Source organism: Protopterus annectens, chromosome 13.part0 (assembly GCF_019279795.1).
Source record: "Protopterus annectens isolate FY-2018-M chromosome 13.part0, PAN1.0, whole genome shotgun sequence".
In the NCBI taxonomy this organism is placed as follows: Eukaryota; Metazoa; Chordata; order Ceratodontiformes; family Protopteridae; genus Protopterus; species Protopterus annectens.
This window is the reverse complement of record NC_056747.1, coordinates 1,201,048,685-1,201,073,340: the sequence shown is the minus strand read 5'-3', so window position 1 is coordinate 1,201,073,340 and position 24,656 is coordinate 1,201,048,685. Positions and strand designations below refer to the sequence as shown.

Here is a 24,656-nt window from a genome sequence, read left to right as displayed (position 1 = left end):
CAGCTTATTACTGGTATCATGGTAAGTGTGATTCAAGGGTTATTATCACCTTATTACTGGTATCACAGTAAATGTGATTCAGGGGTTATTATCACCTTATTACTTGCAATCACAGTAAGTGGGATTCAGGGGTTATTATCAACTTATTACTGGTTGACACAGTAAGTGAGATTCAGGGGTTATGATCACCCTATTACTGGTTACCACAGTAAGCGTGATTCAGGGGATAGTATCACATTATTACTGGTTATCATAGTAACTGTGATTCAGGGGTTATTATCACCCTATTATTGGTTAGCACAGTAAGTGTGATTCAGGGGTTATTATCACCTTATTCCTGGTTATCACAGTATGTGTGACTCGGGATTATAATCACATTATTACTGGTATTACAGTAAGTGTGATTCAGGGGTTATTATCACCTTATTACTGGTATCACAGTAAGTGTGATTCATGGAATACTATCACCTTATTACTGGTATTACAATAATTGTGATTTGTGGAATATTATCACCTTATTACTGGTTACAACAGTAAGTGTGATTCAGTTGTTATTTTCACCTTATTACTGTTTAGCATAGTAAGTGTGATTCAGGGGTTATTATCACCTTATTATTGGTATCACAGTAAGTGTGGGTCAGGGGTTATTATCACCTTATTGCTGGTTATGACAGTAAGGGTTATTCAGAGGTTATTATTACCTTATTACTGGTTAGCATAGTAAGTGTGATTCAGGGGTAATTATCACCTTATTACTGGTATTACAGTAAGCGTGATTCAGGGGTTATTATCACTGTATTAGTGGTTTTCACAGTAAGTGTGATTCAGGGGTTATCCCCTTATTTCTGCTTATCAATAAGTGTGATTCAGGGGTTAATATTGCCTTATTACTTGTTTTCACAGTGAGTGTGATTCAGGGGTTATCACCTTTTTACTTGTATCATGGTAACTGTGATTCAGGGGTTATTATCAAATTATTACTGGTTACTACAGTAAGTGTGATTCAAAGGTTATTATCACCTTATTACTGGTTACCCCAGTAAGTGTGATTCAAAGGTTATTATCACCTTATTACTGGTTATCACAGTGAGTGGGATTCTGGGGTTATTATCACCTTATTATTGGTTACCACAGTAAGTGTGATTCAAGAGTTGCTGTCTCCTTATTACTGGTTATCAGAGTAAGTGTAATTCGGGATTTTAATCACCTTATTACTGGTTATCACAGTAAGTGTGATTCAAGGGTTTTAATCACCTTATTATTGGTTATCACAGTAAGTGTGATTCAAGAGGTTTTATCACCCTATTAATGGTTATCACGGTAAGTGTGATTCAAGGGATATTATCATCTTATTACTGGTTATCACAGTAAGTGTGATTCAGGGATTATTATCACCTTATTACTGGTTATCACAGTAAGTGTGATTCAGGGGTTTTAATCACCTTATTATTGGTTATCACAGTAAGTGTGATTCAAGAGGTGTTATCACCCTATTAATGGTTATCACGGTAAGTGTGATTCAAGGGATATTATCATCTTATTACTGGTTATCACAGTAAGTGTGATTCAGGGATTATTATCACCTTATTACTGGTTATCACAGTAAGTGTGATTCAGGGGTTATTATCACATTATTACTGTTATCACAGTAAGTGTGATTCAGGGGTTAGTATCACCTTATTACTGGTGTCACAGTAAGTGTGGTTTAGGGGTTAGTATCACCTTATTAGTGTTTATCACATTAAGCGTGATGCAGGTGTTATTATCACCTTATTACTGGTTATCACAGTAAGTGTGATTCAGTGATTATTATCACCTTATTACTGGTTATCACAGTAAGTGTGATTCAGGGGTTATTATCACATTATTACTGTTATCACAGTAAGTGTGATTCAGGGGTTATTATCACCCTATTACTGGTATCACAGTACAGTAAGTGTGATTCTTGGGTTATTATCACCTTATTGGTGGTTATCACAGTAAGTGTGAGTCATGGGTTATTAGCAGCGTATTACGGGTATCACAGTAAGTGTGCTTCATGGGTTATTTTGATGTTATTAGTGGTTGTGACAGTAAGTGTTATTCAGGGGTTAGTATCACCTTATTACTGGTGTCACAGTAAGTATGGTTTAGGGGTTAGTATCACCTTATTAGTGTTTATCGCATTAAGCGTGATGCAGGTGTTATTATCACCTTATTACGGGTTATCAAAGGAAGTGTGATTCAGGGGATATTATCATCTTATTATTGCTTATTACAGAAAGTGTGATATGGGGTTATTATGACACTATTACTGGCATTACAGTAAGTGTGATTCATGGGTTATTATCACCTTATTACTGGTATCAGAGTAAGTGTGATTCATGGGTTATTAGACCCTTATTATTGGTCAATAAATTAAGTGTGATTCAGGGGGTATTATCACCCTATTACTGGCATCACAGTTATTGTGGTACATGGGTTATTATCACTGTATTAGTGGTTATCACAGTAAGTGTGATTCAGGGGTTATTATCACCTTATTATTAGTATCACAGTAAGTGTGATTTGTGGATTATTATTACCTTATTACTAGTTATCACAGTAAGTGTGATTCAGGGTTTATTATCATCTTATTACTGGTTATCACAGTAAGCGTGATTCAGGGGTTATTATCACCTTATTACTGGTTATCACCATAAGTGTGATTCAGGTATTATTTTCACCTTATTCCGGGTAACACGGTAAGTGTGATTCGTGGATTATTATCTCCTTTTTATAGGTTATCACATTAAGTGTGATTCAGGGGCTATTATCAATTTATTAGTGGTTATCACAGTAAGTGTGATTCAAGGATTATTATCACCCTATTACTGGTATCACAGTAAGTGTGATTCATGGGTTATTTTCACCTTATTACTGGTTATCTCAGTAAGTGTGATTCAGGGGTTATCACCCTATTACTGGTATCACAGTAAGCGTGATTCAGGGGCTATTATCACCTTATTAGTGGTTATCACAGTAAGTCTGATTTTAAGGGTTATTATCACCTTATTACTGGTATAGTAAGTGTGATTCTTGGGTTATTATCACCTTATTAGTGGTTATCACAGTAAGTGTGAGTCATGGGTTATTATCAGTTTATTATGTGTATCACAGTAAGTGTGATTCATGGGTTATTTTGGCCTTATTAGTGGTTATCACAGTACGTGTGATTCTGGGGTTATTATCACTTTATTAGTGGTTATCACAGTAAGTGTGATTCATGGGTTAGTATCACCTAATTACTGGTGTCACAGTAAGTGTGATTTAGGGGTTAGTATTACCTTATTAGTGGTTATCACAGTAAGTGTGATTCAGGTGCTATTATCACCTTATTACTGATTATCACAGGAAGTGTGATTCAGGGGATATTATCGTCTTATTACTGCTTATCATAGAAAGTGTGATTTGGGGTTATCACCTTATCACTGGTATCACAGTAAGTGTGATTCATGGGTTATTATCACCTTATTACTGGTATCAGAGTAAGTGTGATTCAATTATACCCTTATTATTGGTTATCACATTAAGTGTAATTCAGGGGTTATTATGACCTTATTACTGGCATCACAGTTAGTGTGATACATGGGTTATTATCACTGTATTAGTAGTTATCACATTAAGTGTGATTCAGGGGTTATCACCCTATTAGTAGTTGTCACAGTAAGTGCGATTCAGGGGTTATTATCTCCTTATTAATGGTTATCACAATAAGTGTGCTTCAGGTGTTTTTATCACCTTATTAGTGGTTATCACAATACTTCTGTGGTGATGCAGTGCTAGCATTGTTGCCTCACAGCAAGAGGTTCTCCCGTTCAATTCTCGGCTGGAGTGCAGGGAGTGCCTTTTGTGTGGAGTCTCCATGTCCTCCCCATGGTTGGGTGGGCATTCGAATGATATGCATATATGGGCATGCCTTCGTTGAAGGTTGAACATCGAGCTGGCACCTCGGCGTTCATGAAAATCTACTGCCAATCATTAGTGGACCGGAGTTCCTCTGTGGCGACCCCTAACTGGGAAAAGCCGAAAGACAACAACAACAACATTAGTGGTTATCACAATAGCTGTGATTCAGGTGTTATTATCACCTTATTACTGGTAACACAGTAAGTGTGATTCGTGGATTATTATCTCCTTATTACTGGTTATCAATGTAAGTGTGATTCAGAGGTTATTAGCACCTTATTACTGGTATCACAGTAAGTGTGATTCATTGGTTATTATCACCTAATTACTGGTTATCGCAGTAAGTGTGATTTGGGGTTATTATCACCTAATTACTGATTATCTCAGTAAGTATGATTCATGGATTATTATCATGTTATTGCAGGTTATCACAGTAAGTGCAATTCAGGGGTTATCACCTTATTACTGGTTACCACAGTAAGTGTGATTCAGGGGTCATTATCACCATATTACTGGTTACCACAGTAAGTGGAATTCAAGGGTTATTATCACCTTATTACTGGTATCAGAGTAAGTGTGACCCATGGGTTATTATACCCTTATTAGTGGCTAGCACATTGTGTGATTTAGGGGTTATTATCACCTTATTACTGGCATCACAGTTAGTGTGATTCATGGACTATTATTACCGTATTACTGGTTATCTCAGTAAGTGTGATGCTGGGGTTATTATCACCTTATTACTGGTTATCACATAAGTGTGATTCAGAGATTATCACCTTATTCCTGGTTATCACAGTATGTGTGATTTGAGTGTTATTATCACCTCATTACTGGTATCACACTAAGTGTGATTCATGGATTATTATCATGTTATTGCTGGTTGTCACCATAAGTGCAATTCAGGGGTTATCAACTTATTACTAGTTATCACAGTATGTGCAATTCAGGGGTCATTATCACCTTTTTACTGGTTACCACAGTAAGTGCAATTCAGGGGTTATTATCACCGTATTACTGGTTATCGCAGTAAGTGTGATTTATGGGTTATTATCACCTTATTATTGGCATCACAATAAGTGTGATTCAGAGGTTATTATCACCTTATTAATGGTTATCACAATAAGTGTGCTGCAGGTGTTTGTATCACCCTATTAGTGGTTATCACAGTAAGTGTGATTCATCAGCGGTGGTGGTGCTGTGGTAGCGTTGTCGCCTCACAGTAAGACACTGTCCGGTTCAACTCCCAGTTAGAGCATCATCTGCGTGGAGACATGCGTGAATGGGCATACCTTCATTGAAGGTTGTACATCAGGGCTGGCAACTCGGTACATAAAAATCAACTGCCAATCATTAGCGAACCGGAGTTCCGCTGTGGCGACCCCTAACCGGGAAAAGCCAAAAGTCACAACAACTACAGTAAGTGTGATTCCGGGGTTATTATCACCTTCTTACTGATATCACAGTAAGTGTGATTCATGGAATCTTATTACCGTATTACTGGTTATCACAGTAAGTGTGATTCAGGGGTTATTATCACTCTATTACTGGTTATTACATTTAGTGTGATTCAGGGGGTTTTATCACCTTATTACTGGTTATTACAGTAAATGGTATTCAGGTGTTATCACCTTATTACTGGTATCACAGTAAGTGTGATTTGTGGATTATTATCACCTTATTAATGGTTATCACAGTAAGTGTGACTTGTGGACTATTATCAACTTATTACTAGTATCACAGTAAGTGGTATTCAGGTGTTATTATCACCTTATTACTGGTATCACAGTAAGTGTGATTTGTGGATTATTATCACCTTATTCCTGCTTATCACAGTATGTGTGATTCGGGGGGTATTATCACCTCATTACTAAGTGGGATTCATGGATTATTATCATCTTATTGCTGGTTATCACAGTAAGTGCAATTCAGGGGTTATAATCACCTTATTCCTGGTTACCACAGTAACTGCGATTCAGGGGTTATTATCACCTTATTACTGGTTATCACACAAAGTGTTATTACTGGTATCACAGGAAGTACAATTCAGGGGTTATTATCATCTTATTATTGGTTATCACAGTAAGTGCGATTCAGGGGTTTTTATCACCTTATTACAGGTATCACAATAAGTGTGATTCATGGATTATTATCAGCTCATTACTGGTTATCAAAGTAAGTGTGATTCAGAGATTGTCACCTTATTACTGGTTATCGCAGTAAGTGTGATTCGTGGGTTATTATCACCTTATTACTGGTTATCACAGTGAGTGTGATTCATGGGTTATTATCACCGTATTACTTGTTATTACAGTAAGTGTGATTCAGGGGTAATTATCACCTTATTACTGGTATCACAGTAAGTGTAATTCAGTGGTTATTATCACCTTACTACTGGTATCACAGTAAGTGTAATTCAGGGCTTATTATCACCTTATTACTTCTTATCACAGTGAGTGCGATTCAGGGGGTTATTATCACATTATTATCGGTATCACAGTAAGTGGTTTTCGTGGATTATTATCACCTTATTACTGATATCACAGTAAGGGCTATTCAGGGGCTACTATCACCTTGTTACTGGTTATCACAATAAGTGTGATTCAGGGGTTATTATCAACTTATTGGTGGTATCACAGTAAGTGCTATTCAGGGGATATTATCTCTTTCTTACTGGTTACAAAAGTAAGTGTGATTCATTGGTTACTATCGGCTTATTACTGGTTATCACAGTAAGTGTGATTCAGGTGTTATTATCACCTTATTACTAGTATCAAGTGTAATTTGTGGATTATTATTACCTTATTACTAGTTATCACAGTAAGTGTGATTTAGGGTTTATTATCATCTTATTACTGATTATCACAGTAAGTGTGATTCAGGTGTTATTTTCACCTTATTCTGGGTAACACGGTAAGTGTGATTCATGGATTATTATCTCCTTTTTACAGGTTATCACATTAAGTGTGATTCAGGGGCTATTATCACTTTATTAGTGGTTATCACAGTAAGTGTGATTCAAGGGTTATTATCACCCTATTACTGGTATCACAGTAAGTGTGATTCAGGGATTATTATCATCTTAGTACTGGTTATCACAGTAAGTGTGATTCAGGGGTTATTATCACATTATTACTGGTATCACAGTAAGTGTGATTCATGGGTTATTTTCACCTTATTACTGGTTATCACAGTAAGTGTGATTCAGGGGTTATCACCCTATTACTGGTATCACAGTAAGCGTGATTCAGGAGCTATTATCACCTTATTAGTGGTTATCACAGTAAGTCTGATTTTAAGGGTTATTATCACCCTATTACTGGTATCATAGTAAGTGTGATTCTTGGGTTATTATCACCTTATTAGTGGTTATCACAGTAAGTGTGAGTCATGGGTTATTATCAGTTTATTATGGGTATCACAGTAAGTGTGATTCATGGGTTATTTTGGCCTTATTAGTGGTTATCACAGTACGTGTGATTCTGGGGTTATTATCACTTTATTAGTGGTTAACACATTAAGTGTGATTCATGGGTTAGTATCACCTAATTACTGGTGTCACAGTAAGTGTGATTTAGGGGTTAGTATTACCTTATTAGTGGTTATCTCAGTAAGTGTGATTCAGGTGTTATTATCACCTTATTACTGGTTATCACAGGAAGTGTGATTCATGGGATATTATCGCCTTATTACTGCTTATCACAAAAAGTGATTTGGGGTTATCACCTTATCACTGGTATCACAGTAAGTGTGATTCATGGGTTATTATCACCTTATTACTGGTATCAGAGTAAGTGTGATTCATGGGTTATTATACCCTTATTATTAGTTATCACATTAAGTGTGATTCAGGGGTTATTATTACCTTATTACAGGCATCACAGTTAGTGTGATACATGGGTTATTATCACTGTATTAGTAGTTATCACATTAAGTGTGATTTAGGGGTTATTATCACCCTATTAGTAGTTGTCACAGTAAGTGCGATTCAGGGGTTATTATCTCCTTATTAATGGTTATCACAATAAGTGTGCTTCAGGTGTTTTTTTCACCTTATTAGTGGTTATCTCAATACTTCCGTGGTGGTGCAGCGGTAGCATTGTTGCCTCACAGCAAGAGGTTCTCCCATTCGATTTTCGTCTGGAGTGCAGGGAGTGCCTTTTGTGTGGAGTCTGCATGTCCTCCCCATGGTTGGGTGGGCGTTCGAAAGACATGCGTAAATGGGCATGCCTTCGTTGAAGGTTGAACATCGAGCTGGCACCTCGGCATTCGTGAAAATCTACTGCCAATAATTAGTAGACCGGAGTTCCGCTGTGGCAACCGCAAACTGGGAAAAGCCAAAAGACAACAACAACAACATTAGTGGTTATCACAATAGGTGTGAATCAGGTGGTATTATCACCTTATTACTGGTATCACAGTAAGTGTGAGTCATGGATTATTATCTCCTTATTACTGGTTATCAATGTAAGTGTGATTCATTGGTTATTATCACCTAATTACTGATTATCTCAGTAAGTGTGATTCATGGATTATTATCTCCTTATTACTGGTTATCAATGTAAGTGTGATTCAGCGGTTATTAGCACCTTATTACTGGTATCACAGTAAGTGTGATTCATTGGTTATTATCACCTAATTACTGGTTATCGCAGTAAGTGTGATTTGGGGTTATTATCACCTAATTACTGATTATCTCAGTAAGTGTGATTCATGGATTATTATCATGTTATTGCAGGTTATCACAGTAAGTGCAATTCAGGGGTTATCACCTTATTACTGGTTACCACAGTAAGTGTGATTCAGGGGTCATTATCACCTTATTACTGGTTACCACAGTAAGTGGAATTCAAGGGTTATTATCACCTTATTACTGGTTATCACAGTAAGTGTGATTTATGGGTTATTATCACCTTATTACTGCTATCAGAGTAAGTGTGACCCATGGGATTATACCCTTATTAGTGGTTATCACATTAAGTGTGATTTAGGGGTTATTATCACCTTATTACTGGCATCACAGTTAGTGTGATTCAGGGGTTATTATCACCTTATTACTGATTATTACAGTTAGTGTGATTCAGGGGTTATTATCATCTTATTACTGGTTATTACAGTAAGAGTGATTCAGGTGTTATTATCACCTTATTACTGATATTACGGTAAGCGTGATTTGTGCATTATTATCACCTTATTACTGGTTATCACAGTAAGTGTGATTCAGGGGTTATTATCACCTTATTACTGGTTATTACAGTTAGTGTGATTCAGGAGTTATTATCACCTTATTACTGGTTATTACAGTAAGTGTGATTTGGGGACTATTATCAACTTATTACTGGTGGGTTCCAGCATGTAGCTCGCAAGACATTTCCCTGCAAGCTACATCGCCGAAACCAAATGGCTGCAGCAGCACTTTGCCATAGAGCAATATGGCTGAAAAGCATTGCCGCTGCAGCTGTTAACTATGAACTGAAATATTCTACCTGGTGGTGGTGGACCTTAGAGACAGCTGCATGGCTGTACTCAAGCAGAGACAGCTGCACCTGATGTGTAACACAATCCTTATTTTCATTCAAGGAACGTTTTTATTTCATTATTTATGTATTTTATTGTCAGATGTCTGACAATAAAATAAATAAATAATGAAATAAAAGCATTCCATGAATTAGAATAAGGAATGTGTTACACATTGGGTACAGCTGTCTCTGCTTAAATACAGACTGGCAGCTGTCTGTAAGGATCACCAGCAGGTATAATATTTCTGTTCATAGTTTACAGCTGCAGCGGTAATGCTTTTCAGCGGTATTGCTCTACGGCAAACTGCTGCTGCAGTTTGGTTTTGGCAATGTAGTTCGCAGGGAAATGTCTTGTGAGCTACACGCTGGAACCCATTACTGGTATCACAGTAAGTGTGATTCAGGAGTTATTATCACTTTATTAGTGGTATCACAGTAAGTGCTATTCAGAGGTTATTATCACCTTATTCCTGGTTATCACAGTATGTGTGATTGGGAGGTTATTATCACCTCATTACTGTTATCACACTAAGTGTGATTCATGGATTATTATCATCTTATTGCAGGTTATCACAGTAAGTGCAATTCAGGGGTTATCACCTTATTACTGGTTACCACAGTAAGTGTGATTCAGGGGTCATTATCACCTTATTACTGGTTACCACAGTAAGTGGAATTCAAGGGTTATTATCACCTTATTACTGGTTATCACAGTAAGTGTGATTTATGGGTTATTATCACCTTATTACTGCTATCAGAGTAAGTGTGACCCATGGGTTATTATACCCTTATTAGTGGTTATCACATTAAGTGTGATTTAGGGGTTATTATCACCTTATTACTGGCATCACAGTTAGTGTGATTCAGGGGTTATTATCACCTTATTGCTGATTATTACAGTTAGTGTGATTCAGGGGTTATTATCATCTTATTACTGGTTATTAGAGTAAGAGTGATTCAGGTGTTATTATCACCTTATTACTGATATTACGGTAAGCATGATTTGTGCATTATTATCACCTTATTACTGGTTATCACAGTAAGTGTGATTTGGGGACTGTTATCAACTTATTACTGGTGGGTTCCAGCATGTAGCTCGCAAGACATTTCCCTGCAAGCTACATCGCCGAAACCAAATGGCTGCAGCAGCACTTTGCCATAGAGCAATATGGCTGAAAACCATTGCCGCTGCAGCTGTTAACTATGAACTGAAATATTCTACCTGGTGGTGGTGGTCCTTAGAGACAGCTGCATGGCTGTACTCAAGCAGAGACAGCTGTACCTGATGTGTAACACAATCCTTATTCTCATTCAAGGAACGTTTTTATTTAATTATTTATGTATTTTATTGTCAGATGTCTGACAATAAAATAAATAAATAATGAAATAAAAGCATTCCTTGAAATAGAATAAGGAATGTGTTACACATCGGGTACAGCTATCTCTGCTTAAATACAGACTGGCAGCTGTCTGTAAGGATCACCAGCAGTTATAATATTTCTGTTCATAGTTTACAGCTGCAACGGCAATGCTTTTCAGCGGTATTGCTCTACGGCAAAGTGCTGCTGCAGCCATTTGGTTTTGGCAATGTAGTTCACAGGGAAATGTCTTGCGAGCTACACGCCGGAACCCATTACTGGTATCACAGTAAGTGTGATTCAGGAGTTATTTTCACTTTATTAGTGGTATCACAGTAAGTGTTATTCAGAGGTTATTATCACCTTATTCCTGGTTATCACAGTATGTGTGATTGGGGGGTTATTATCACCTCATTACTGTTATCACAGTAACTGCGATTCAGGGGTTATTATCACCTTATTACTGGTTACCACAGTAACTGCGATTCAGGGGTTATTATCACCTTATTACTGGTTATTGCAGTAAGTGTGATTTATGGGATATTATCATCTTATTACTGGTTATTACACAATGTGTGATTGAGGTGTTATTATCACCTTATTACTGGTGTCACAATTAGTGTAATTCATTGATTATTATCACCTTATTACTGGTTATCACACTAAATGTGATTCAGCTGTTATTATCACCTTATTACTGGTTATCACAGTAAGTGTGATTTATGGGTTATTATCACCTTATATGGATTATTATACCCTTATTAGTCGTTATCACATTAAGTGTGATTTAGGGGTTATTATCACCTTATTACTGGCTTCACAGTTAATGTGATTCATGGAATATTATTACCATATTACTGGTTATCACAGTAAGTGTGATTCAGGGGTTATTATCACCTTATTACTGGTTATTACAGTTAGTGTAATTCAGGGGTTATTATCACCTTATTACTGGTTATTACAGTAAGTGTGATTCAGGTGTTATTATCACCTTACTACTGGTATCACAGTAAGTGTGATTTGTGCATTATTATCACCTTATTACTGGTTATCACAGTAAGTGTGATTTGGGGACTATTATCAACTTATTGCTGGTGGGTTCCGGCGTGTAGCATGCAAGACATTTCCCTGTGAGCTACATCACCAAAACCAAATGGCTGCAGCAGTACTTTCCCATAGAACAATATGGCTGAAAAGCATTGCCACTGCAGCTGTTAACTATGAACTGAAATATTCTACCTGGTGGTGGTGGTCCTTAGAGACAGCTGCACGGCTGTATTCAATTAGAGACAGCTGTACCCGATGTGTAACACAATCCTTATTCTCATTCAAGGAACACTTTTATTTCATTATTTATGTATTTTATTGTCAGATGTTTGACAATAAAATAAATAAATAATTAAATAAAAGCATTCCTTGAATTAGAATAAGGAATGTGTTACACATCGGGTACGGCTGTCTCTGCTTGAATACAGATGGGCAGCTGTCTGTAAGGATCAGCAACAGGTAGAATATTTCCGTTCATAGTTTACAGCTGCAGCGGCAATGCTTTTCAGTGGTATTGCTCTATGGCAAAGTGCTGCTGCAGCCATTTGGTTTTGGTAATGTAGCTCACAGGGAAATGTCTTGTGAGCTACACACTGGAACCCATTACTGGTATCACAGTAAGTGTGATTCAGGAGTTATTATCACTTTATTACTGGTATCACAGTAAGCGTTATTCAGAGGTTATTATCACCTTATTCCTGGTTATCACAGTATGTGTGATTGGGGGGTTATTATCACCTCATTACTGTTATCACACTAAGTGTGATTCATGGATTATTATCATCTTATTGCTGGTTTTCACAGTAAGTGCAATTCAAGGGTTATTATCACCTTATTACTGGTTACCACAGTAACTGTGATTCAGAGGTTATTATCACCTTATTACTGGTTATCACACTAAATGTGATTCAGCTGTTATTATCACCTTATTACTGGTTATCACAGTAAGTGTGATTTATGGGTTATTATCACCTTATATGGGTTATTATACCCTTATTACTGGTTATCACATTAAGTGTGATTTCGGGGTTATTATCACCTTATTACTGGCATCACAGTTAATGTGATTCATGGAATATTATTACCGTATTACTGGTTATCACAGTAAGTGTGATTCAGGGGTTATTATCGCCTTATTACTGGTTATTACAGTAAGTGTGATTCAGGTGTTATCACCTTATTACTGGTATCACAGTAAGTGTGATGTGTGCATTATTATCACCTTATTACTGGTTATCACAGTAAGTGTGATTTGGGGACTATTATCAACTTATTACTGGTGGGTTCTGGTGTGTAGCGCGCAAGACATTTCCCTGTGAGCTACATCGCCAAAACCAAATGGCTGCAGCAGTACTTTCCCATAGAGCAATACGGCTGAAAAGCATTGCCACTGCAGCTGTTAACTATGAACTGAAATATTCTACCTGGTGGTAGTCCTTAGAGACAGCTGCACGGCTGTATTCAAGCAGAGACAGCCGTACCCGATGTGTAACACATTCCTTATTCTAATTCAAGGAACACTTTTATTTAATTATTTATGTATTTTATTGTCAGATGTCTGACATTAAAATAAATAAATAATGAAATAAAAGCGTTCCTTGAATTAGAATAAGGAATGTGTTACACATCAGGTACGGCTGTCTCTGCTTGAATACAGATGGGCAGCTGTCTGTAAGGATCACCAACAGGTAGAATATTTCCATTCATAGTTTACAGCTGCAGCGGTAATGCTTTTCAGTGGTATTGCTCTACGGCAAAGTGCTGCTGCAGCCATTTGGTTTTGGTAATGTAGCTCGCAGTGAAATGTCTTGTGAGCTACACACCGGAACCTATTACTGGTATCACAGTAAGTGTTATTCAGAGGTTATTATCACCTTAGTCCTGGTTATCACAGTATGTGTGATTGGGGGGTTATTATGACCTCATTACTGTTATCACACTAAGTGTGATTCATGGATTATTATCATCTTATTGCTGGTTTTCACAGTAAGTGCAATTCAAGGGTTATTATCACCTTATTACTGGTTACCACAGTAACTGCGATTCAGAGGTTATTATCACCTTATTACTGGTTATCGCAGTAAGTGTGATTTATGGGATATTATCACCTTATTACTGGTTATCACACAATGTGTGATTGAGGTGTTATTATCACCTTATTACTGGTATCACAATTAGTGTAATTTGTTGATTATTATCACCTTATTACTGGTTATCACATTATTATCACCTTATTACTGGTTATCGCAGAAAGTGTGATTCATGGGTTATTATCACCTTATTATTGGTTATCACAGTGAGTGTGATTCACAGGTTATTATTACCATATTACTTGTTATTACAGTAAGTGTGATTCATGGGTTATCACCACCTTATTACTATTATTACAGTAAGTGTGATTCATGGATTATTATCGCCTTATTACTGGTTATCACAGTGAGTGTGATTCATGGGTTATTATTGCCATATTACTTGTTATTACAGTACGTGTGATTTAGGGGTTATTATCACCTTATTACTGGTATCACAGTAAGTGTAATTCAGTGGTTATTATCACCTTGCTACTAGTATCACATAAGTGTGATTCAGGGTTTATTATCACCTTATTACTTGTTATCACAGTAAGTGAGATTCAGAGGTTATTATCACATTATTATCGGTATCACAGTAAATGGAATTTGTGGATTATTATCACCTTATTACTGATATCACAGTAAGTGCCATTCAGGGGCTACTATCACCTTATTACTGGTTATCACAGTAAGTGTGATTCATGTTTTTTTTATCCCCTTATTACCTGTTATCACAATAAGTGTGATTCAGGGGTTATTATCAACTTATTAGTGGTATCACAGTAAGTGCTATTCAGGGGTTATTGTCACTTTATTACTGGTTACAACAGTAAGTGTGATTCACTGGTTACTATCGGACTATTACTGGTTATCACAGTAAATGTGATTCAGGTGTTATTATCACCTTATTACTAGTATCACAGTAAGTGTGATTCATGGATAATCATGTCCTTTCTTTGGTTATCACAGTGAGTTTGATTCATGGATTATTATCTCCTTATTACTGGTTATCAACATAAGTGTGATTCAGTAGTTATTATCACCTTATTACTGGTATCACAGTAAGTGTGATTCATTGGTTAGTATTACCTAATTACTGGTTATCACAGTAAGTGTGATTCAGGAGTTATTATCACCTAATTACTGATTATCACAGTAAGTGTGATTCAGGGGTTATTATCACCTTATTACTGGTTATTACAGTAAGTGTGATTCATGGGTTATTATCACCTAATTACTAGTTATCACAGTAACTGTGATTCAGGGGTTATTATCATCTTATTACTGGTATCACAGTAAGTGTGATTCATTGATTATTATCACCTAATTACTGGTTATCACAGTAAGTGTGATTCAGAGGTTATTAACCCCTTATTACTGGATATCACAGTAACTGTGATTTAGGGGTTATTATCACCTTATTACTGCTTATTACAGTAACTGTGATTCAAGGGTTATTATCACCTTATTACTGGTTATCACACTGAGTGTGATTTAGGGGTTATTGTTGCCTCATTACTGGTTATCACAGTGAGTGTGATTCAGGGGTTATTATCATCTTATTACTTGCTACCACAATAAGTGGGATTCAGGGGTTATTATCACCTTATTACTTGCTACCACAGTAAGTGAGATTCTGGGGTTATGATCACCCTACTACTGGTTACCACAGTAAGCGTGATTCAGGGGATAGTATCACCTTATTACTGGTTATCATAGCAACTGTGATTCAGGGGATATTATCACCCTATTATTGGTTATCACAGTTTGTGTGACTCGAGGGTTATTATCACCTTATTACTGGTATCACAGTAAGTGTGATTTAGTGGTTTATATCACCTTATTACTGGTATTACAGTAATTGTGATTAGTGGAATATTTTCGCCTTATTACTGGTTATTACAGTAATTGTAATTCAAGGCTTATTATCATTTTATTACTGATTACCACAGTAAGTGTGATTTAGGTGTTATTTTCACCTTATTATTTGTTAGCATAGTAAGTGTGATTCAGGGGTTATTATCACCGTATTACTGGTATCATAGTAAATGTGATTCAGGGGTCACTATCACCTTATTACCGGTTAACACAGTAAGGGTTATTTAGAGGTTATTATTACCTTATTACTGGTTAGCATAGTAAGTGTGATTCAGGGGTTAGTATCACTTTATTACTGGTATCACAGTAAGTGTGATTCAGGGGATATTATCACTGTATTAGTGGTTATCACAGTAAATGTGATTCAGGGGTTATTATCACATTGTTACTGGTATCATGCTAACTGTGATGCAGGGGTTATTATCAACTTATTACTGGTTACCACAGTAAGTGTGATTCAAAGGTTATTATCACCATATTACTGGTTACCACATTAAGTGAGAGTCAGGGGTTATTATCACCATATTATTGGTTACCACAGTAAGCGTGACTCAGGGGTTCTATCACCTTATTACTGGTTATTACAGTAAGTGTGACTCAGGTTTTTTATCACCTTATTAGTGGTTATCACAGCAGGTCTAACTTAAGTGTTATTATCACCATATTACTGGTATCACAGTAAGTGTGATTTAGGGATTATTATCATCTTATTACTGGTTATCACGGTAAGTGTGATTCAGTGGTTATTATCACCCTATTTCTGGTATCACAGTAAGTGTGATTCTTGGGTTATTATCACCTTATTAGTGTTTATCACAATATGTGTGAGTCATGGGTTATTATCATCTTATTATGGGTATCATAGTAAGTGTGATTCATGGGTTATTATCAACTTATTAATGGTTATCACATGGGTTATTATACCCTTATTTTTGTTATCACATTAAGTGTGATTCAGGGGATATTATCACCTTATTACTGACATCATAGTTAGTGTGATACATGGGTTATTATCACTGTATTAGGGGTTATCACATTAAGTGTGATTCAGGGGTTATCACCCTATTAGTAGTTGTCACAGTAAGTGTGATTCAGGGGTTATTATCACCGTATTAATGGTTATCACAATAAGTGTGCTTCAGGTGTTTTTATCACCTTATTAGTGGTTATCACAATAGGTGTGATTCAGGTGTTTTTATCACCTTATTACTGGTATCACAGTAAGTGTGATTCATGGAATATTATTACTGTATTACTGGTTATCACAGTAAGTGTGATTCAGGGGTTATCACCTTATTACTGGTTATTACAGTTAGTGTGAGTCACGGGTTGTTATTGCCTTATTAATGGTTATTACAGTAAGTGTGATTCAGGTGTTATTATCACCCTATTACTGGTATTACAGTACGTGTTTTTCAGATGTTATTATCACCTTATTTCTGGTTATCATATAAGTGTGATTGAGAAGTTATCACCTTATTCCTGGTTATCACAGTATGTGTGATTTGGCGGTTATTATCACCTCATTACTGGTATCACACTAAGTGTGATTAATGGATTATTATCATGTTATTGCTGGTTATCACAGTAGGTGCAATTCAGGGGTTATCACCTTATTACTGGTTACCACAGTAAGTGCAATTCAGGGGTCATTATCACCTTATTACTGGTTACCACAGTAAGTGGAATTCAGGGGTTATTATAACCTTATTACTGGTTATCACAGTAAGTGTGTTTTATGGATTATTATCACCTTATTAGTGGTATCAGAGTTAGTGTGATTCATGGGTTATTATACCCTTATTAGCGGTTTTTACATTGTGTGATTTAGGGGTTATTATCACCTTATTACTGGCATCACAGTTAGTATGATACATGGGTTATTATCACTGTATTAGTGGTTATCACAGTAAGTGTGTTTCAGGGATTATTATCACCATATTAGTGGTTATCACAGTAAGTGTGATTCAGGTATTATTATCACCTTATTACTGGTATCACAGTAAGTGTGATTCAGGGGTTATTAATAAATTTCAGGACACTACATCCCAAGGGTTTAAATATGGAATTAGATATCAATGTTTAGAATAAGTAAACTGATATTGTCAGTTGTATGGTTGAAAGTCTCACATTTTATTAATGGAAATGTAATGATGTTGTTGTCATTGTCTCATTTTAACATCAAAAATAGGTGGGATTCATCTCAGTAATTTAATTAATACATGGGCAATGTATAATGTATGATGGGCTCTTTAATTTATTGATTGGACATTGAAGGATGGCTAATTGAATGTATTAAGTATGATGTATATAAGAAAGCTGCTTGATGTAACAATTTATTCTCTGAAGGCGCAAGCCGAGGTACCAAACACATCAGTAAACTTTTTCTATCCTGATGTTTTGTTTGTTTCGTGGATTATTTGGAGATGTTTTTGTGTTTTGAGCTATTATTAACTCCCCAAGTGATGTTGACATCCTACAGAAAGGCCTCACTGAGACCAACGACTGGTGTCAGAACCATGGCCTTAAGCTCAATGCCAAAAAATCTGTCATCATCTCCTTTGGGAAAAACCCGGTTCCCATGAATTACCACATCAATGATAGTCCACTGAATACAGAAGGCATTATAAGATATCTGGGAACACGGATTGACAGCAACCTGTCTTTTGCCCACCACATTGCCACTGTGGTCAGAAAATCCTTCTATGTAGCACATTTCATTACTAAAGGTTTTGTATCCAGGAAGAAAGAGGTCATTGTCTCCCTTTACTCTTCCCTCATTAGACCAGTCATAGAGTACAGTGCCCCATTTGCATGTACCTCACTAAACACCTGCAGCAACTGGAGGAGCAGCAAAAGTACTTCACAAGGAGGATCCTAGGGCTTAAACATTTGTCCTATATGGACAGACTAAAAAAACTTCAAATATTCTCTGTCTCATATTGCCTACTTAGAGATGATCTCAGCTTGACTTAAAGTCATGTCTGACCCAGCTCTGTTAGAAATGCTACATCTGAAGAAATCCCAATCCCTCCACACCACACACTCCAGAGACCTCAGCCTCATTACCACAATCAACAGAACATGCTGGAGGGACAGGTTCATAACCCAGAGACCGCCCATGATATGGAATAGACTTCTCATACATGTTAAGCAGAACATCTCACTGGCCCTCTTCAAGAGAAATCTTGATGAGTGGATTGGAAATAGAAAATTCACCCCTGGGATCACTCCAGTGGCTTTACTCAACAGAGGCACTGGGAACTAAGGTCGGGTGGCGCAATGCCAGGGTAATCCTATGGGCTAGGCTTGGAAAGGCTCCAGGGCCATTAGCCTAGTACACACCTATGTACCTATCATAAGCTGTTCCTCAGAAATTAAAAAATGCCAGACATCTTACTTCCCCTGTGACAGCAAGTAAGACATGCTGGTATATGAGATTAGCAACAGGTGAGTTGTCAATAAGTTAGACATGAAGGAAATTACAAGAGATGAGGCATTCTACCAGGTAGATGTGACCTCTTTCATCTGTGATACATGCCAGATGCAGCTAGAATGTACCCAGTGAAAAGCAGAATTCTGAATTTGCACACCCCAATCCAAACGTGTTATTTTATTTGAATCTTCAAAGGCTAATAGGCCCCAGAAATAAATCTGGGATTAGTGCATTCATATGTCACTCTCTCTTACTGTTTTCTTTCTTTTTTTTCAGGCTGAAATACCAAGGACTTTGTCCACCAGTTCCTAGATCAGAGGAAGACTTTGACCCAGGTGCAAAATTTCATATTCCTGCTAATGTTCCTTATGTGAGGTAAGGAGTTACAGTCACTAACAGTGTGGAATGACAGGAAAAATACAGGCTGTTAAAGATCACTTCTATCCAGTGTTTTCATTCACATACCTCATTAGCACTGTAATACATAATTTAGACATGTGGTTTGCTGAAAAACATTGTGCAATACAAAAATAATGAATGTGTTTTATTTGCTATAAGTAGATGGGTAAGATTCACAAGGTTTCATTTGGGAAAATCGATTTACTGTTTTGAAACAGATGATGGGGGGTGTAGAGCTGGAAACAAGATCTGAGGAGGAAAAAGTAAAATCTCTAGTGGATAGAGAAAGTTATATAAAGAGAAAGCTAAACAATGTGATGGGAAATGATGCAAAGAATTCAAAAGCTTAATGTTACTATTGTAGCAGTCAATGTAAACATAAAAATGAATTAAGGAGGTTAACAATATATGAGTGGACCAGGAAGTAGAGGATGATACTGCATGTCTCATAAATTTTAGATTTTTAGATTGAGTAAAAGCTGGAATAGGTTCATAGCTTATGGGGTAAAGTGATTGCATGGACTTTTGCATAAAATGATGCTTGCCTACAAATTCCAAAGTTTGTTAAAAAGTCAGATATAAAAAGTTATGGATATGATTATATGAGTTCCAGGAAGATTATCAGTGTGCAATATACATGTGAGTGCAAAATGTATAAGGCTAATAGTAGTATATGCATAATTCATGGTCGGAGATAGAATAAAAAATCAAGCACTATTCTCTTGCGCCATAGCCAAATTATGGAACTCCCTCCCACCCACAATTACCTCCATACCATCATGCACCTACTTCAAAACTTTACTAAAAGCACACCTAAAAACATGCTGGCTATGCCCTTGCAACTCCCACTCTAATATCACCCACCCCATCCAACCACTACCTTTCTTTCCACTCCACTAACTACCTTGATTATAGCAAGCTCAGATGCTCATAAGCCTAGTACTTATTATACGGCAGGAACTTCTTATTGTAACATTTGTTAATGTCTGTTATGTACTTCACAGATAGATTCTAGTTGTCTACTGATGTACTATGTTCTTCATCTGTAAATATGTTGTAATAATTGCTATGTAAATTGTTAATCACTATGTAATCCAATGTAACTACTGTCTGTTTGTTTTAACTGTAGAGCTTTTCTCCCCGGGCCTCCACTGAAAATGGACCTACGTCCAGTCAGACACTCCTGGTCAACAAATATAAATAAAAAATAAATAAATAAAATAAGAAAATATGTGATGGTGAGTTTGACTATGAGCAATTTGGTGTTTGGAGATTTGAAGGTAACTCATAAGAATAAAGTGCATATTACCTTGGATATGAAAATATATATTGAAGTTATAAGATATGGTAAAATTAACACAGAAAAAAGAACATCCCTTTATATATGCAAGTGGAGATCTGAAAACAGAAATAGATTGCTTATTGATACTGCAGGACTTGAACAAACACATGGAGGTAAAATGTGGTGAAATGTGTAGATCTAATAGCCATGCAGACTATTGTCAGGGAATATGAGAAAGCTGATCAAGTAGGGAAAAGTATTAAAAGTTTGCAGAATAAAAATTATTAGAAACATGCTTTTGAAGAGTGAGAGCAATATTGTGAAAAGACCTTAAGTTAATGAGGATATTTTACAAACTGAAGATTCATTGATAGGACTGTTTAAGGTAAAATTAAAAATAAATTATGTAAAGGTGGAAAAAGAAATTAGTAAAATAAAAACTAGAAATTTAAGCTTGTATTATAACAATTAGAGGAGGTACTTTAAGATAAAAATGAGTGTGCAAAAAATTGAAAGGGCATAATATAAGGAAATATAAGGGAAGGATTAAAGGTGTAATATTTAGGCAGAAACTGTGTTGAAATGAAGAATGAAGCAGTGTGGCCATTATCAGGAAAAGAGTTAAGTAAGAAGAATGAAATATGTAACAAGGAAAAGATGAAAAGGATCTGGAAATATAACCCAGATGGATAAAAGTAGTGGCAAACGATGTAGACAAGATTTTGGAGGAAGAGAAAATTAGTGAAGACGAAATGCAGAATGTAAAACAGTTACAACATGTTCAGACAGTTTAAAGAAAGATATGGTTTAAAGAAAGTAAATTTAAAGTCTTCAGCAAGACTAGGCAGTCTAGGATATAATTTTTACAAAGAGATGATAGAAGATTTTCTGGATGAAGGCATAAAAAAAGAACTTTGTTTTGGGGTGATGAGGCTGACAATGTTAGGAAATACTGAGTATAAAGTTTTACGAGGATATTTCAAAAAAGTTTCAGGAAGTAGTGGTAGGTATTTTGTATCTATTATATGTTGTATAAGAGAAACAAGTAAGAAAGATATAAGTAATGGTAAAAGAGGTGATTGGGAGTTCAGTAACAGAGAGTGAGTAAAACTGATTTCACATGATGAGACTAAGGCTTTTGATGATGTGAATCATTTTCTGGCGTGGGTAATATGTAACACGGAGGAAATATGGTGTAGGGGAAAAGTTGATGAGCACATTAAGTTCATTGTATGATAACATATCAGTGAAAGTAATGATTAATGGTGGTTGGGGGGAAAGTTAAGGTAAAATGGGGAGTCAGACAGGAATGCTTAATGAATGGAATTATTATTATTTTGATAACAAATTCTGTGATACCATTATAGGAAATTATTTAAGTACATTGAGTGAAACAATGTTAGAAACAAGGAAAGAGGTAGGAGCTTATTTTGCAACGAGTGTGATAAACATTTTAGGAATAATGTATGAGAAACACAGTAAGTTTTTGCAATGGAAAGAATTGTTACAAGATATAAGAAAAGGATTATTATGTAGTGGAAGAGATTTCAGATGTACAAAGACATTGGCAACCTTCAAACACTGGATCCCACCAGTTTGGGTTTGTGAAGGGCTGATCTTGTCTCCTGAACCTGATTGACTTCTTCAAATCAGTCTCCAGAGCCATGGATGAGGGTAAGGCGGTCCACACAACCTATCTGGACCTCACCAAGGCCTTTGACACCATCCCCCACTCTGGAATCATAGATAGACTTACTAAGCTGGGCATTAATCCCTACGTCACTCAATGGGTTGTCAACTGGCTTACTGACAAAACCCACACTGTAAAAGTAGCAGACTCCAAATCCAGCTCCAGACAAGTGATAAGTGGAGTACCTCAGGGTTCAGTCCTGGGAACGCTCTTGTTTGGCATCTACTTCTCTGAAGTACAGGCCAACACTAAGGGACTCTGGCTAACAAAGTTCACAGATGACTGCAAACTGGGAGCCATTACTGAATCCCCAAATGATGTGGATACTCTACAAAAGGGCCTTACAGAAGCAGATGCTTGGTGCTAGAGCCATAGGCTCAAGCTCAATGCCAAGAAATGTATAGTTATCCCCTTTTGGAAAAAAACATGTACCTGTGAATTACCACATAGGTGGCAGTACACTAAACACTGAAAGTGTGATAAGAGACTTAGGGACACAGGTGGACAGTGGTCTCAGCTTCGATAACCACATCGTCACAACAGTCAGGAAATCCTTCTATGTGGCACACCTCATCACTAAGGGTTTTTCATCCAGAAAAAAGGAGGTCATTGTCCCACTGTACTCATCCATCTTTAGACCCATTATAGAATACAACACCCTGTTTGGTATGTACCTCTCATGACATCTGCAACAACTGGAAAGGCCGCAGAAATACCTCACTAAAAGGATCACAGGCCTAAAGCAGATGTTCTACACTGACCGTCTTAAAAAACTCCAGCTATACTCTGTGGCATATCGTCTACTCAGAGGCGATCTCTGCTTAACATACAAGGCCATGTCAAATCCAGAGCTGTTGGACATGCTCCACTTAAAGAAATCCCAATCCCTCAGAGCCACATGCTCCAGGGATCTAAACCTTGTCATCACAATAAACAAAACATGCTGGAGGGATAGGTTACTGACCCAAAGACTCCCCAGACTCTGGAATAGACTGCCCATACATGTCAAGCAGAGTGCCTCTTTGGCCGTCTTCAAAAGGAACCTTGACAATTGGATGGGAGAAAGTAAATTCACCCCGGCGATCACGTCAGTCGCCCTGCTAGACAGGGGTCCAGGGAATTAAATAGTGTGGGAAGAAATAGCCTGGGAGTTGTTATGGCTAGGCTTTTATAGGCTCTAGGGCCGATAGCCTAGTACCAACCTATGAACATGATCAATACTTCTATTTTAGGGAAATCAGCATATGTGGGGGAGGCTTAATGTTTCCATTTAAGTTAGAAATAGAATTGTTACGGAATGTATTTTTTACTAGAGAAAGTGGTTAAATCCAATAAAAGAGAACTTCTATATAATAGTAAAGAGAACGGTGCTCAGTCTATTGAAGAAGAGTCAATAGGCAGACTGCTTTATTAAAAGGATGAGGACACGTGGCATTAAATGGTGCGAATAAAAGGAAAAGAGAATGTGCAAGGGAAGGCGCGATCAAGTATATAAAGGAAAACACCGAAAATAAAACTGAGTGAGGCTGAGGGAAGTAGTCGGAAATGGTATATAAAAGTAATGGAAGGGAACGGTTTTGTTTATCCAGGGGAGTAACTGTAAGAAAAGACTAAAAGTTTTAAAGGGGAAGCCTGAAAAAATTTGAGAAGGTTAATGTAAGCATGAGGTTATTGTTAGGTAAACTGCCTGTAAAAGCAAAATTGAAATATAAAGTTCAAGAAAAAAAGAAAGAAAGGATGAATAATATATTTTACGTAAATTAGACTACAGAACATGTGTTTTTAAATGTAAGAAGGCTGAGGGAGTTTGGGGGAAAATTTAAGGAACCATTTAAATATAAATATTTTAAAAGTGTTAATGTGAATATGATATTACATGGAATATATACAAAGACAAGGGAGCATGAGGTAGATGAATGGAACACAATAATATTTCCTGCAATATGTTCTCATATTAAGGAAGACATGAAGACTTATTGTATAATAAAGTGTGGAAAAAAGGTATCATATACAGTATAAAAGTATTCCCTGGAAAAGGGTGAAATGGT

The 24,656-nt window shown here is 36.6% G+C and overlaps 1 protein-coding gene across 1 annotated transcript in view; it reads left to right on the top strand.

Moving 5' to 3' along the window:
• Positions 1 to 24,656, top strand: part of ACE (angiotensin I converting enzyme) — an 806,509-nt gene that overhangs the window by 631,560 nt on the left and 150,293 nt on the right. Inside the window, exon 22 of the mRNA XM_044055209.1 lies at positions 19,514 to 19,612. Within this exon, the coding sequence (XP_043911144.1) occupies positions 19,514 to 19,612 (99 nt within the window). The remainder of the gene's footprint in view (positions 1 to 19,513; positions 19,613 to 24,656) is intronic.